This window comes from Parasteatoda tepidariorum, chromosome 9, assembly GCF_982258835.1.
Source record: "Parasteatoda tepidariorum strain Cologne lab strain chromosome 9, Ptep-v5.0, whole genome shotgun sequence".
NCBI classification, from domain to species: domain Eukaryota; kingdom Metazoa; phylum Arthropoda; class Arachnida; order Araneae; family Theridiidae; genus Parasteatoda; species Parasteatoda tepidariorum.
In genome coordinates, this window is record NC_141763.1 from 41,184,471 (window position 1) to 41,199,809 (window position 15,339).

Genomic DNA, 15,339 nt, shown 5'->3' on the forward strand with positions numbered 1-15,339 from the left:
ATAATTAACTTACAGGTTCAGTACAAAAATTATAATGTACTTCCATTAAATAAGCATACTTTTTTTTACGAAAGATAGTGGTGCAGCGCACACTGTAAAAAAAAAAAAAAAGAAGAAGAAGCAGAACTCTTAAGAGCAAAGCTGTGTAAAGAGTCAAAGTTGAAGAAAATTTTACAGAAGTCGAAAACATTTGCTCAACTCAGAATCAAGTTAGTTAAAAGTTAGATTCCATAGGATATTTAGAGAACATATTTTTTTTTTAAATATTAAAACAAATATTTATAATTAAATTAACAAAATTACTCAAAAGAGATTATACAATTATGCAATTATTTAAATTGTATTTGAACTTATATTTGTATTTATATTTGAATGCGTTTGAGCCTAGGATTGATTTATTGAACTATTGAAAGAAAGAAAAAACAGATATACAGTGATACTTTAAATTCTAAATAGACAGAAAACTGGCCGTAAAGAGTTTCTCTCGTGGTATAGCGTCCCTTTGACTTATTTAAATGTTGGAACCGAACTGTCGGACTAATTTTTAAAAAGAAAGAAAAGCGAAGAATTTCATTGATAACAAATCACTTATTAAAAAATTATTTCAAGAATTTTTTATCTAATTCTTTTTTATTGTTACTTTTCATTAAATAAGTAACTTACTTTTTTTTTTTAATACGAAGTACAAATTTTTTAAATATTACTAACAAACAATTTTATTCAATTTTGCAAACACACAAAAGAAAAAAAATTGCTTTCTCTGAAGAAAAATAAAGCAATTTATAAACATCACTTCATTAAAAATAAAATCCCCCCCCCCCTGAAACAGGGTAGCGGGAAAGAGTTGCAGAAAATCTTAGCAATTGATATTTCTTCAACTTATTATAATTATTTTACTATTACTAAATATTTTTACAAAATGTATCTGAAAGACAAGGAATTTGCCTAAGTAATTGAATTTATTTTTTCTTACAGTAGTAAATTATAATTTTAAGTTTGTTACTTATTTAAAGCTTTTCCACTACTCCAATGTCATAAAATTAAAGTTAATGAAGTAAAACCGCAAAAAAAAAAAAAAAAACAGTATATTACAGTAAAAGTTACGAAACTGACAAGAAAAGTTACGAAAGAGACATGCCAGTTTCGCTCACGTGCGAGTCGGATTAGCGCAAATGCCCACAAAATTCTTATAAATGTTATGGGGCACTCACACTTAAAAGTTTAAAAAAACCCTGCTCTAGAAAAAGACTAATACATGCCCGAAAAAATTCAGAAAAGCAAGTAATGGTGACAAACATTTCTAGTACTACACATCAATTGTAATTAGATTGCAGAACTTATTTGACAAATTATTTTTTGGCAATATCATTTACTATTTATTACATTTATTAAAATAAGTTATTGATATGATGCTGATAAGGCTTTTTACTGCAAGATAAACATACATTGTTATTCAAAGCAAGATTGTATTATGAAACTTACATGCAACAACTATTACTTAAGAAGAATAAAATAAATGAAGGTCGCTTAGAAAAATTTATGGTCTGAAAATTCTAGGACAGAGGAAAAATATTGTAGCAATTAATTAGTTAGTTTTGAGGAGAAACATCACCAATAACAGCTGTTTACATAGCGAAACACATACATGATGGCGAACATGGAACGTCGCGCAATATTTAGAGATATATTTTGCAACATTTAGGGTAGCGTCAATACATAACTCAAGAGACGTTAACTTATTAAACATTGAAGTCCATTTTAAATGTAGAAATAAGGATTTTTTTTAAAATAAAAATTAAATACAGATTGTCTTAAAAAACAGAAATGAATATGGAATCTAGATTTCTCCTCTCGTAGAAAAAAAAAATTCCTAAATGTTCCAAAAAGAATGAAAAAACTCATACTAATTATGACTTTATGCACTAAATATAATAACACTTTATAAAACAGGGTGCTTATATGCGTTTATTATATGCTTTATTTTGGTTAGACTTAATAGCAATAGTTAAGATATACTGCAATTTCCAATAAATTGTAAATTGCAATTTTTTCGAACATTACTTCATTAAAATCAATTTTATTTTACCCATTACAGGCATCACCCTTCCCACTATCATTAAAAAATGGAAAAATATTCATACATAAATAAATAAAAAATCTAACAAAGCAATATTTTATATTTAAATAGAAAGATTGTATTGTTCATTTTATTTCTTCCAAAAAAGTTTTCATAGTTTTTCTGAAATGTGAAAAGATCTACCGAAAAATAAATGTCTGGAGGGAATCAAATAATTTATAAATACACTGACCAGCAAGAAAAGCATATCTAAGTCAGTAAGAGAAATTTCAGAATAAGTTAGTAGCGAAATTGATTTTTTTTTTCCCCATCGATAATTTTCCATGGTTAATATTTTTTTATTTACTTAATTTTCAACTTAACTTAATTCAGGACTTTTTTTTTACTTAAATTCAAGATTGTTTCCTAACAAAATTAATTTTAAAAAAATAAAAATTCGCGCATCTCAATTAATGCAATTCAAAGTTTGATTATTTATGAAGAACGTTATGCAATTTTCTTATCTCTGTTATTATAATGTGACTGGGGTTTTCCAATCACATCTGTGAAAGAGATGGGAAACACCAATGACAGAGAGCGAAATAAGAAAAAGGACAAGTATATTCCATCTTAGAAAAGAATTGGGTATCTCTTAAGCAATCATACATAATTTATAAAACTTGTTTACAATTTGTAAATTTAACGATTTATTTTTTTGTTGTAGTTATTAAAATTAACCTTTATTGCCACAAAATAAGTTGCAACAAGCAATGCGGCTCTCTGCCTTCTAGGCCAAATTATGAATATTGCTAAAGAACAAAATTTAAAAAAAAAAAAAAGAATTTTTAAAAAAAAAAAAATAACTTAACAAAACATTTAAATTACTAAAAAGAAATAACTTAGTTCACAAATTTGAAATATTTAAAGATTTTTTTTTTTTTTTAAATCAGGCTAAGTAGTTCACGAACTCAGTACTAGTAGTTCAGGAATTTATTTTAAAGAACTTAAAGTGTAATTTATACCTAATTAAAAAAATAAAAATTATTCTTCCAAAGAACTAGTTAATTTTACATGATTTAATTTTAATTATTAGTATATTATATTTCAGAAAATTGAACTAATTCGGTTAGTTAGATGGATGCAATTAAACTGCTTATAATTGACACAAAATGTTTTTGCTGAGTATTACTTGTAAGCTTTGTTTTCGGACTATATAGCCCATCTCTCAAAAAAGTTATACACCATTATCTTTCTCCAAAGCCTGTTGAAATGTCAAGTTACGAAAATATTGAACTTCTCAAGTTACGAAAATATTGAACTTCTCAAGTTACGAAAATATTGAACTTCTCAAGTTACGAAAATATTGAACTTCTCAAGTTACGAAAATATTGAACTTCTCAAGTTACGAAAATATTGAACTTCTCAAGTTACGAAAATATTGAACTTCTCAAGTTACGAAAATATTGAACTTCTCAAGTTACGAAAATATTGAAATTCTCAAGTTACGAAAATATTGAAATTCTCAAGTTACGAAAATATTGAAATTCTCAAGTTACGAAAATATTGAAATTCTCAAGTTACGAAAATATTGAAATTCTCAAGTTACGAAAATATTGAAATTCTCAAGTTACGAAAATATTGAAATTCTCAAGTTACGAAAATATTGAAATTCTCAAGTTACGAAAATATTGAAATTCTCAAGTTACGAAAATATTGAAATTCTCAAGTTACGAAAATATTGAAATTCTCAAGTTACGAAAATATTACAGGAAGCGATTCTATAAAATGGTTTCTTCACTTACAGAGTATTTTTCAATTTTAAACTTTTAAGTTTATCTGGAGAGAAAAAAAATTTAAAAGAGTTCCATATACTTTCTCAGAGAACATTAACATCTTATTAACTATAAGTAAATGTACAGTGCCCCAAAAAATAAATGAAACATCTTTAATAACTTTTGATCTAATGATCAGATTTTCACGTAATGAAGCTCAATCTTAATGGTTTTGAGTGGAGATATGTTTTTTAGTTAATGGCGACGATGTTTTAAGTTGCGAAACCAGACACAAAAACATTCTTTCTCCGAATAAACATACCTTTTTTTTTCGATAAACATACATTTTTGTTGAATTTGGAATTTTTGACCCTCAAAATATGGAAGTAGCCTCAAAAGTCATAATTTAAAATTCGATTTCTCAAGAACTATTGATCGGCTTTTGTTCAAATTTTGTATTTTGCCTTATAAATTAAATTCTTTAAAATTATGTAAAAAATTTTATGTCTTACAATTAAAAAAGGTCTCGATTATTAAATAAAATAATAATCAATAAAAATTATTTTTTGCATGGAATTGTCTTTGGCTGAACGAATTTTACGACTGTGCTCAAAAATTTTCCACAATTCGCTTAAAAATTTTCAGAGATATAGCGAAGTACGGTTCTGGAGAGAGTATGATACACACATCTGTTTATCGTATTACATTTTAAGGAGGAAAAGTTACTAAAATTAAATACTAAACAGTAGAAACATACCCTGATCATCTTCAAGCATTGTTGTATGTCCTCTATCTGCATCGATATCCAGTTCTTAATCAATTTCACGCGGAAAAAATTTAAAATACCTTCGAATACTAAAAGTACAGACTAAGCTACAAATGGTGAAATGGACCTAACTAGTGAAATTATCTCAAAAAGAACTTCTGAAAAATCAAGAAAGATAAGTAAAAAATTGCAACTAATGTTGTATAATTGATAAACGATAAAAGGTGGCAAAAAAACAAACAATTAAAACTATTTCCTATTGTTTGTTGAAAGAAAGATATGAATGAAAGTTATTTTAATCGTTTCATAATTCATAAATTCATTTACTTACGAAGGCCGATTCGATTTTTATTTTAATCATCCAGAAAAGCTTAGCACCGGTTTGAAGTATAGTCCTTTTGAATCGATCTAGAACAGTGGTTACTAACTGGCGACCCGCGGGACACATCCGGCCCGCGAAGCCTTTTTTTGTGGCCCGCGAACTAAAATATATTATTTGCCATTTTTTGCGGACAATTTTCGTCAAAACTATATATGGGTTTAAAATACTTTCCCTTCATTAAAAAAAAAAAAAAAAAAAAAAAAAAAAAAAAAAAAACCCAATTTCTTCGTTTCTGTGAAATTTAACATACCAACGGTGCAAAAAAAATTATTTCTCAGGCTTTGCATCCAAGAAAATATTTATTCAAATACAAAAAATTTTTATCTCGTTTTTTTTTTTTTTTTTTTTTTTTGTGAATATAAATTAGTATGTGGTATGTGCGTATCAGAAATTTTCTCGAAGAAATTCTGCGATTTAACTTTTTGAAGCCACTCATTTTGGACGAAATTATTTACATTTGTAACTTCTGCGGCCAGAATTTTGAAATATGCAATAATATACTTTTAAAAATCTACTTCTTATTTCAATTTGTAATTCAATACTTTTGTTTTGTACAACTTGATAAAAATCTGACAATAATATTTAATGTTCCTACAAACATAAAAGAGTCCTATATAAAATTTTGATTAAGTTGCGGTCCGCCATTTGACTGGTGTTTTTAATTGTGGCCCCCGGCCTCATGTGAGTTGGAAACCCCTGATCTAGAACATCGGTTTCCATATCAAAAATTATCTTTCTATATCAAAAATTTTATACGCCCGTATCAAAAAATAAATAAAACGATACTATGAACAAAAATAAATTTTTAAAAATTGCTTGTCCCATCTTAAGTTTTTTAATAATTTTATTATGATACACTTTATAACAATACCTTAAATTTAAAGTACACTTATTGTTGACCAATGTTGGAAGCGTCATACTAATTATGATTAACAAAGCTCATGGTTAAAATTTTTAAATGCTTGAAATGAAATAAATTTAATTCATATACAGTTTATATACATGGATGTTCATTGCAGTTTATATACATGATAAAATATTATTATTAAAAAAAATATTTAATAATATATTATTATAAATAAATTATTTAATGCAAACGACATTTTAAGTTATGAAATCAGACATAAAAACGCATTTTCTTTAAATTTTTTTACCATTTTTCTGATCTCCAAATTATAGAACGTAGTCGCTATCTGGTAAATATGGTCCCAATAATTGAAACAGGAGAGTGGTCAAAAGTTTGGACCGATTAATGTTAGTTTTATTTTTTGCAATTCTCGCCATATCTCGTGAACTTTTTACGCGAATTGAAAATTTTTTGCACACAATAAGAAAATTCTTCATTCAAAGAATTTTCGATATTTACGGCCACACTCAATATTTATCGATAGTTTGTTAACGACCCTCAAAATCACTAAAACCCCTCAAATACCTTTATTTTTATCGCTTACGTTGAACACCTAGGATCTAGAAGAATGCGTTTTCAAGTAGTCTTAGGATTAAAAAAATGTAAAAGCAGGGCTCGAAAAACAGCCCGTTCGCCCGTTCTCGGTGGTCAAAAATTCCCCGCGGACAACAAATTTCTCGAATCCGACGTCCGCGCGGACGGCCATTTTCCCGTTAATGTTCGTGATACATTTTCAATTTTTGTTATCTTACAAGGGGCTTTTCAGCAATGAACTTACAAAAAAACACAATACGTACTGGTCTTAAACAAGAAGCGTTAAATGCAACAATGAACATCTACCTAAATGGAAAACCTCATTCAGATTTCTCTGCAGAAACCTTTGTAAATCATTGACTTGATTGTGGAACTGGCAAACGTCATATTTGATTTATTTGAAAAACTTAGCACCCTCGGATAAATTGACATTCCAGATAACTTGACCTTTGTCATTTAAATTATTTATATAATTTTAAAAATAAATTATAATTATCATTAAAGAAATAAATTACTTCATTAAAGAAATACTAGGTTACTATTAGTAACCTAGTATTTCTTTTATTACTGTATAATGTAATCCTAGTAACTACTAATTCATTATGCAATTCATATAAATGTTTGTAATAAATAAGCGAAAATCATATTTTTATTTATTTAGAAGCTACTGGTTAGTTTCAAAGGAGGACGGGTACATTGTTGGGCAAGCCGTCCTCGGGGACAGGTAAAATTTCTCAGTTTTTTCGAGCCCTGTGTAAAAGCGATTCAAATTTTGTCAGACTACAAGCTAGAAATTTATGATAAATTCCTCAAACGGCCTTTAAAAAATAGTTCAAGTCTATAAGTACAAAAATAAAAAAGGTTCTGAAAAAAAACCTAGTTAAAGGAAAAACTAGGACATGAGTACACTTTTCGCGCAGGTCCTAAAAACCTTCCGCCCTTGCTCATATTGGAGAGCGAGAGATATTCGGTACAGTAACACCAGGGGCGGAAAAAATTCCTCAGCTGTTGATTATGATTATTAAGCTTTGGGGGAACGAAGAAAAATTCTTAAAATCAAGAAAATTAATATGAGTTCAGTGAGAAAGAAACACCTTGTCATGAATGTTAGCCCATGTTTAATACACGATATCTAAAATCTCCATAACTTTCAGAACGCTTCGATATTATTTGTTGAAATTTATCTCTCAATCAAAGCTTATACATATATTTCAGCTATAAGTTCCTTAACTTTCACTTTCCTTAAACATTTTCACTTCATTAGCCATTTAACGCAGAATTTTTACTAAACATATTTTTCATATTTTCATTATTTTGTATTAATTTAGGTCAAAATAAGTGAAAAATATTATATTTAGAATTTTAATAATTTATGATTATGAAATTCAGTATGAAACACTAGTGTTACTAGTTAAAGGTAAACTAGTTAAAGGTAAAATCTTTCAAACACGACTCACTTTCAAACAATTTTTTAAATGTGCAGTTATTTAGACATGAAAGAAACAGTTATTCATCATTGAAATTTCTTTAACTTTTAAAATGAATGATAAATTTTTGAGTATGAATGGCAAAAAAATTTCAAAAAACATTTTTTGGATTTTATATTTAAGTACGAATTCCGATAATCTAACAGATTTTTATTTAGCAACAGTTAAATTGTTATTATAATTAAAAAAATACCAAAATACATTTTTGTTTGTAATTAGAGCGTTAGAAAAAAAAATTATAAACATATAAAGGGAAACTGGTGTCCAATCTGCGTCAAAGGGTCAATCAGCTTAACAAACAATACCTTTAGGATCATAAAAGAAGAAATCTTAAAAATAAAAATACAAGTAAATAATTTATGAAATTATGAAATAACCTTCAAGTATAACAAATTAATATTATGAACACGATCGAAAACGCACGCATCTTTATTATTTTTTATTTTATTTATTTTTTCATTTTTTTAAAATAGAAAGGTCAGAAATCAGTACAATGCAATCATGAAATAACATTCCTCAAATTACAAAAACTCCTACACATTCAAATTTCTTTAGTAACAGCATATAAGTCACACTATAATAATAAAAGTCAAACAGGATTATGAAAATTGTCAACAGACCTTCAAATGGCACGCACTTCGTTAAGTACAACTAGATTCTTAAATTTTTAAATTTTTTTTTCCGGCGGTAATATGAAAAATTCAACTCATTAATATTATCAACGGCTACAAACATATTCCTATTAAAAATATAATTAAATTAAAACTGAAAAAGCATTTGATCAAAGCGTAGAAATTTTGATTCCTAAATGAACAAACCTTTTGCAAATTTCTCCTATTCTCTCTCTTTTTTTTTTTTTAAATCTTGTTTACGAAAATTGAATAAGAGAGTGAAAATCATTAGCCACTAACATCTTTAATTGATAGTTCGGTATAATTAAATTAATTTAACAAAACTATTCAAAAATTATAAAATATTACATAAATTTTATTTTTTAATTCCAAAATCCTGATCTGAGTTGAAGACAAATATTTTTTAGAAATTACACTGAACTGAAATTAAAAATATTAGCCAGATAAATGGGGTTTATTTAAACTCATTCGTGTTAAATGTTTTTTAGAGAAAACATATATTTCAAAAGGACATAATAAACCAGCAGTTTATGTTGAGTAAAGGATTATTTTTGGAGTTATTGTTTTTAGGAAATTAAAAGTTAAATCCTGATGGTGCATGAGAGAAAGCTCAAAAACTGACAACACCCGGCTCAAACCTGAAGCAACACTGTCAAGTACCTTCCTCACAGAAAGTGGTAAAAAGATGCACAATCTCGCGGGCCGGCTTTTGGCAGGACAAAAGAAAAAAAGAAGAAATTTACATATTACTTAGACAGGCGAGGAATTTTTTCCGATGTTATATTTTTACGCCGAATCGACGTAGTGTTTTTACGCTGAAGTCATGAGAGTTTTATGTACGAAAAATACAATTTTGTACTTGTTTATTTAAAAGCTATGTCTATTTATGCATCTGATATAGCTATTTAAACAAGTGAGGCATCGTTTCTCGCGTATTTTTTTCACGCTCAGTTGGTCGCTGTAACAATTCACCAGATTCGAATTCTTTGTAGGATAAACAATTAAGCAGAAACAAGCTATTTTTTGTTTGTATTTCTATAAAAAAATAATAAAATTAAAAAAAAACAATAAAATTAAAAAACAATAAAATGAAAAAAATAATGAAATAAAAACATTGCAAAAAAATTGTGATTGTTTATTGACTGTGCATTTCTTTAGATGAAATTAGAAATAAGTCTCATTCATGTCTCACAATTAACGTCGGCCTTCGAGATTTAAAAATTCAGAATGCGAGACAGAAAGAAAAAATAAAGAAAGAAAATGTTGCAAATTGATTATCAGGCATTAAAAGGTAACAGGTGTATAAATTCACGTAGTTTTAGAGTCTGGCTAAAGTAGTGTTGTTAAACAGACTGATAGCCAAGCGAAACTAATTAGTTTTCCTTTTCTTAAAAAAATGGTGAAAAAAACGCATGATTTTGTTTAAATAAAAAAAATGCGGAAATAATAGACAATGACTTAGCTAACAGATTGGTATCAATACAAAAAAAAAAAGATTTTGTCTAGAAATTGAGTAAACTGGCGATTAATTAATTTAATATGTATTAGGTACATACTTCAAATGAAGATTATAAAATTAAATCCAAATATTTTCCTTAGCATACAAATTAGCTCTTAATAGAAAGATACGATCGAAAATGGCGGCGTTTGGGATTTCATAAGCAAACTCGAATTATTTTAAGATTATAATGGTTCACTTCATTAGTTAAATTAAATGTAAATATTATCAAGTTTATGATACAGATCAATTGAATTGCTTTAGATTAGATTCTAATTTTAATGCAAATAAACAGCGCTACCTGCGTTATATCGCAATTGAAATGTAATTTATAAAAAAGGTTTTATTTATTTATTTAAACACGTAATATATAGATTTATAAAAAGACTAAATATAAGAAAAAGGAATTATGTTAATCACTAAAATTACTTAATTAAAATAGAAAAATATCAATTAATACAGTAGCAGTTTTAAGTTCCATAAGTTAAACAGCTATAAACTAAGCAAGTGAATAACCTATGGTAATTTATCGGCAATCAAACTTAGCTCACGACAACAATCATATTAAACTGCACTCATGAACTATTCTGACTTAGACAACTAATTGTAATACTACCCTTTTTACAAATGTAATAACCCAAAATATATAAATCAGCAGTAACTTTTTTTGAACTATTAACAAACGTTTAAATTATTTGATGAAATTTTTTTTTTTTTAAATTTATTCTATTTTTTACTAAGGACAAAAATCAACCTTCTCTTGAGTGATAAATAGTATGGGGAAAAGGTGTGTACAACTAATGACCTTCACCTTTTAAATTTCACATGGCTCTCACTAATAATTGTAAATCTTGTCTTCCCTTGTTATTGCACCATCTTCTCGATTTAAGAGAACACTATACGGCGGAAAAACGCTTCATGGGAAATTATGTTTCACTTACATTGGTAATTTGAAATTTTAAAGCATAGAAAGAAGTGAAATAAGATAGACCAAGAGTTAATCACGAATCTTCAAATGCTGATTTTTTTTTTTTATGAAAATGTCACACTTCGAACAAATTAAGGTAAGATTACGCGAAGTAATAACATTTGCTTGCATTTTGATATTTTGAAAGAAAAAAATATATAGCATGGGAAGATTTAAGATTCATCTCTAACTCACTTTTTCGATAATTTAAAATTACCAATGAAGATGAAAAAGAATTAAGAAAGTTTTTACCCGCGGTTATAGTTAAGCTTTTTGGTCATCAAACCCAATGAAGTATTCCCACAACAGCCCGCTGTGAGGCAGGTGGTCATGGAGGTTAAAGCTTCACAATTTCGCGACCAACGACATGATGGTGGATATGTGGTCAGCATTGCCCACGGGTCGCTTTTATTTTCCATACAGGCTTCTTTGTTTTAAATAGTTAATTATAATGCGTCAGAAACAATTCTACTCTGATTAATAATTAAAAGAGCAGCGGTGGCTCAAGTGATTGAGACTCCTAACGAGAACCCTTACAGTCGGACAAACCGTGGGAGGTTTTCCTCCCTATGTAACGCAAATGCTGGTTAGTTCCATCAAAAAAGTCCTTCACGAAGGTTAGTTTGCCCCAATGCTCGATCCAGTAGCTCTCTTGTCTTCTAGATTGAGTTCAAAATTACAAGGTTTCGAAGTTAAACATTGAGACTCGGTAAACTCAGAATTTGGTCGGTTGTTAAACGCTGGTTATAAAATAAAATTATTAAAAGAAAATATACTAACCAGATTAAGTTGGTTATTCATAGGAAATGTTACAGTTTAAACTATTTCAAATTAAATATCGTAAAATTATTACATAAGTCTGTCTACCGTACCCCCTATGTAACACACTTTTAAAATGTACGGTGTTTCTTTAAGCAGGACAAACGGCATATTATTAATGCAGACATTAAATAATTTATGCAGACAGAATCCTAAAATAAAAAATAAACTGCTAATATAAAACAAGCAAGCGATTGTTTCTACTATTATTTACAATATTTTTATGAATTCAATTTCTATATTTTTTTCCAACTAAAGCTATGGAAGTAATATTAACATTTTTATATAAAAACAATTGATCGTAAGTTATAAGGAATGGCATCTTTTTCGGATTCCTGAAATTAACATCTAATGTTTATTTCATCAATACGAATAATAATAACAAAACAGATACTTCGCGCCTAACAATGTCACATTTCAAATGCAATAATTGAAAGTCTGAAAAGTTATTACTAGTGTACGTTAGTACGTGTCTTTGTACGCTAAAGGGAAAAAGAAAAACAGCTTAAAAGAGTGAAAAAAGTTAGTTTTAAATATCAAGGTTTTTAATTTCATTACGAAATGAGAATGCTACATATTTAACCCTCAAAAGGTATAATGGGAGAAATCATGCAAATTGTTATATTTTAATTTAAATAACTTCATTTGTAATATAACACTGCAATATATATATATTTTTTAATTAACTCGCTGAGTACCACGTCGGTTATCGGTAACTGACTATGGGTGAGACGAGCTATGGCTCGTTTACTGAGAAAAATTTTCAGACTCGTGGTTAAAATTTTCCTAAACTTTTCTACTACATTTAGTACAGTTATTAAGTATAAAAATGTTCAATTCATTAATTAAAAAAGATTTTAATGACCAGTTTCCTTGTTTAAGCATCAAAGGCCTAGTAGCGTGACAGAAAATTTGGCATTTATCTCACGTGCATCTGGGAGAGACTATGGCTCTTAAGTAATCCTATGTATCTCAGGCTAGGCCATCAAAAAGCGAGCTCGAACTCATACTCGGCAAGGACTGACACAGAGCTTTCCATCCGTTTACTGACAGTGTAAAATATGATATATTCAGGGGTCTGTTTAGAAGAAATTTGGGTTCGTTAACGGACCCTTCACAAAATATCTTTTCATGAAAACGGACCGTTCACAAAATATTTTAACTTAAAAACGGACCCTTCACAAAACGATTTTTCTTTTAATCGAACCCTTCACAAATTTGTTTACCTTCATTATTGTTTTGTTAATCAAATAAACCCTTCCCAGGGCAGAAAACAAGAAAGATGGATGTAAACGAATTAAGTTTTGTCTTCGGCAGACGATTCTTCCATTATTCGTCCGAAATTAATATTCTGCGTTCAGCAGTATAGGCTAAATACCATCGCTAAAATATAGTAGCTGCAATTGCTGTTTATTTTTTGAAATTTAATTTTTTTAATTATAATTTTACAGTGTTGAGCATAACCTTGTATCTATTTAAAATTTAAAAACTCCTTGAAGTTTTTTGTACCCTATTTGCACAAATTCATAAAAGCGGACCCTGGTTGAAAGAATGTGAGAAATTTTTTCACAATTTCACGAAAACCGGACCTTTCACAAAATGTCTGGACAGACCCCTGATATTATAAAACTAAAAAAATTGCATTACTTTAAGAAATTGCTGAAAATTTTCTAATTTTTATTTAGTATCTCTTGGTAGTGAGCCTCGCATTGCTATACAAAACGAGAACTTCTGAACAGGAAACGTGAATGGATGCGGATTTCATTTTTGAAAAAATAAGTGGCGTTCACCTGTTAATTGCAAAAATAAAATAAATATAATAATTCCCATGATTATTCCTTTTATATTATATATATATATATATATATATATATATATATATATATATATATATATATATATATATATATATATATGTCATATTTAAGCATACCTAATACCATTTACAAAATTAAAAATAGAACGATCACTTAAAATTCTTCCAAATTTCGAAAAGCGCTGACCATTCTTCCTTAATTTTGCGGGAATAAAAATAGAGTTTAAAAATAGCACAAGTTTAAAAATAGCACAAGTTGAAAAATGAAGTTTTATTAAGTTACATCGCGTTGCGGTAAATATATATACTATATAAAAGCTTTGCAGCCTTCAAACAGCTTTTTCAAGGCTTTCATAGTTCAAGCAGTAATTATCTGTTAATAAATGGAATAAATGTCAAAGAAACAACTTCTAGAAGTTATTTCAAAACTACAAGTAATCGAGCAATTAAGGTTATAAAGTACGTAATAGCTCATAATTGAAAAATTAAATAGTTTTTATAAGAAAACTAGAACTACGTGACATTAGCAAAGAGAATAGAGCTTTATTAGGAGGCATCAACTGAAATAAATATTTGTTGGAAGCGCAGAATATATGCGACGCTAATTGTAATGTAAATCCTAACTCTAACTCGTATTCACGCTGTTTAAAAATCAAAGAATTCGTATTCACGTAATTCGGAAATCAGCACCGCGATTTATAAAATACATAAATTACTGCCAATTGAGCAAATTCCTCAGTTTAGTTAGGTTGTAATCATGGTCAGGATTCGGATAATATATAAGCAAATCGAAATAATGTTAGCTCGAAATCACCAAAATTATTTAAACTATCTGCACGAAAAAGAGAATAATCAATAAATATGTTAAATAAAGTAAAAATAACAGTCACATTAACCTGAGTAAACGTCGTTTTTTAATATGACTATAATATAAATCAATAAAAAGATCGAAATAACTGCTTCATTTGAAGAAAAAAAATTGTACAAATAAACCACCCAATGCAAATAGAAAACTATTTTATTGAATGATTCTCATAGGCTAATTTGTAATAGTGATTTACTATGACAGAGATGTGGTTTGCCAAACACCACCTATACTAAAATATTATCAAACAATTGACTTTTCTACATCTTTTTTGACAATTTTATTTCAAAAACAGTTCTTTATTATATTTAATTTCACTCAGTCTTAAATATGTTCTAAAAAATAATTTTCTCAAACAAATTGTTAGTTTAGTGTTACTGACTTAATAATGGTGCGCGGCCTCAGCAAGCCATATTGCCACTTGTTGCACGTGTACCGCGAATTACTACATTTCAGATGTAAAGTAATTTTTAAATGCAAAGTGAGAAAACGCGAAACTGCGTAATAAAATGCATTACTAAATTAACATATATTTAATAAATTAAACATCATTGCAAATAAATTAGCTTAAGAAAATTTCTATTTAAAATTTCTATTTAATACTTACATTAAAAAAATTTGATTTGATTCTCGATTTAAAAACAGTAGAGTAGGACTACGGACTTTCTAAACGTTTTTAGAAAAAATTATAGGATGAGATTCCACCATCAAAACTACAATTTCTGTTTTTATAATGCATATTCAAGTTCATAACAATTTTTCAAAAGATGAAACAGAGGTTTTCTTTGTTTAACTTCAAATTTTACAACAAGAATTTAAGCATTACAATCAAAAAACA

General features: G+C 28.1%; 1 protein-coding gene and 1 long non-coding RNA gene across 7 annotated transcripts in view; one reads left to right on the forward strand and one right to left on the reverse strand.

Annotated features, from left to right (window-relative positions):
- anne (polyamine-transporting ATPase anne boleyn) overlaps positions 1-15,339 on the reverse strand; it is a 94,905-nt gene that overhangs the window by 66,228 nt on the left and 13,338 nt on the right. For 2 of the 6 annotated variants that reach the window (XM_071187211.2, XM_016069776.5), the window contains exon 1: positions 4,586-4,788. The exons of the other annotated variants lie outside the window; for them this stretch is intronic. In XM_071187211.2, coding sequence (XP_071043312.1) covers positions 4,586-4,604 — 19 coding nt within the window. In that variant the 5' untranslated portion in view covers positions 4,605-4,788. Of the gene's footprint in view, positions 1-4,585; positions 4,789-15,339 lie in introns of those variants that run through there. 6 annotated transcript variants of the gene reach the window in all.
- The window catches only part of LOC107453095 (uncharacterized), a 28,395-nt gene that overhangs the window by 5,561 nt on the left and 7,495 nt on the right, over positions 1-15,339 (forward strand). The window lies entirely within an intron of this gene.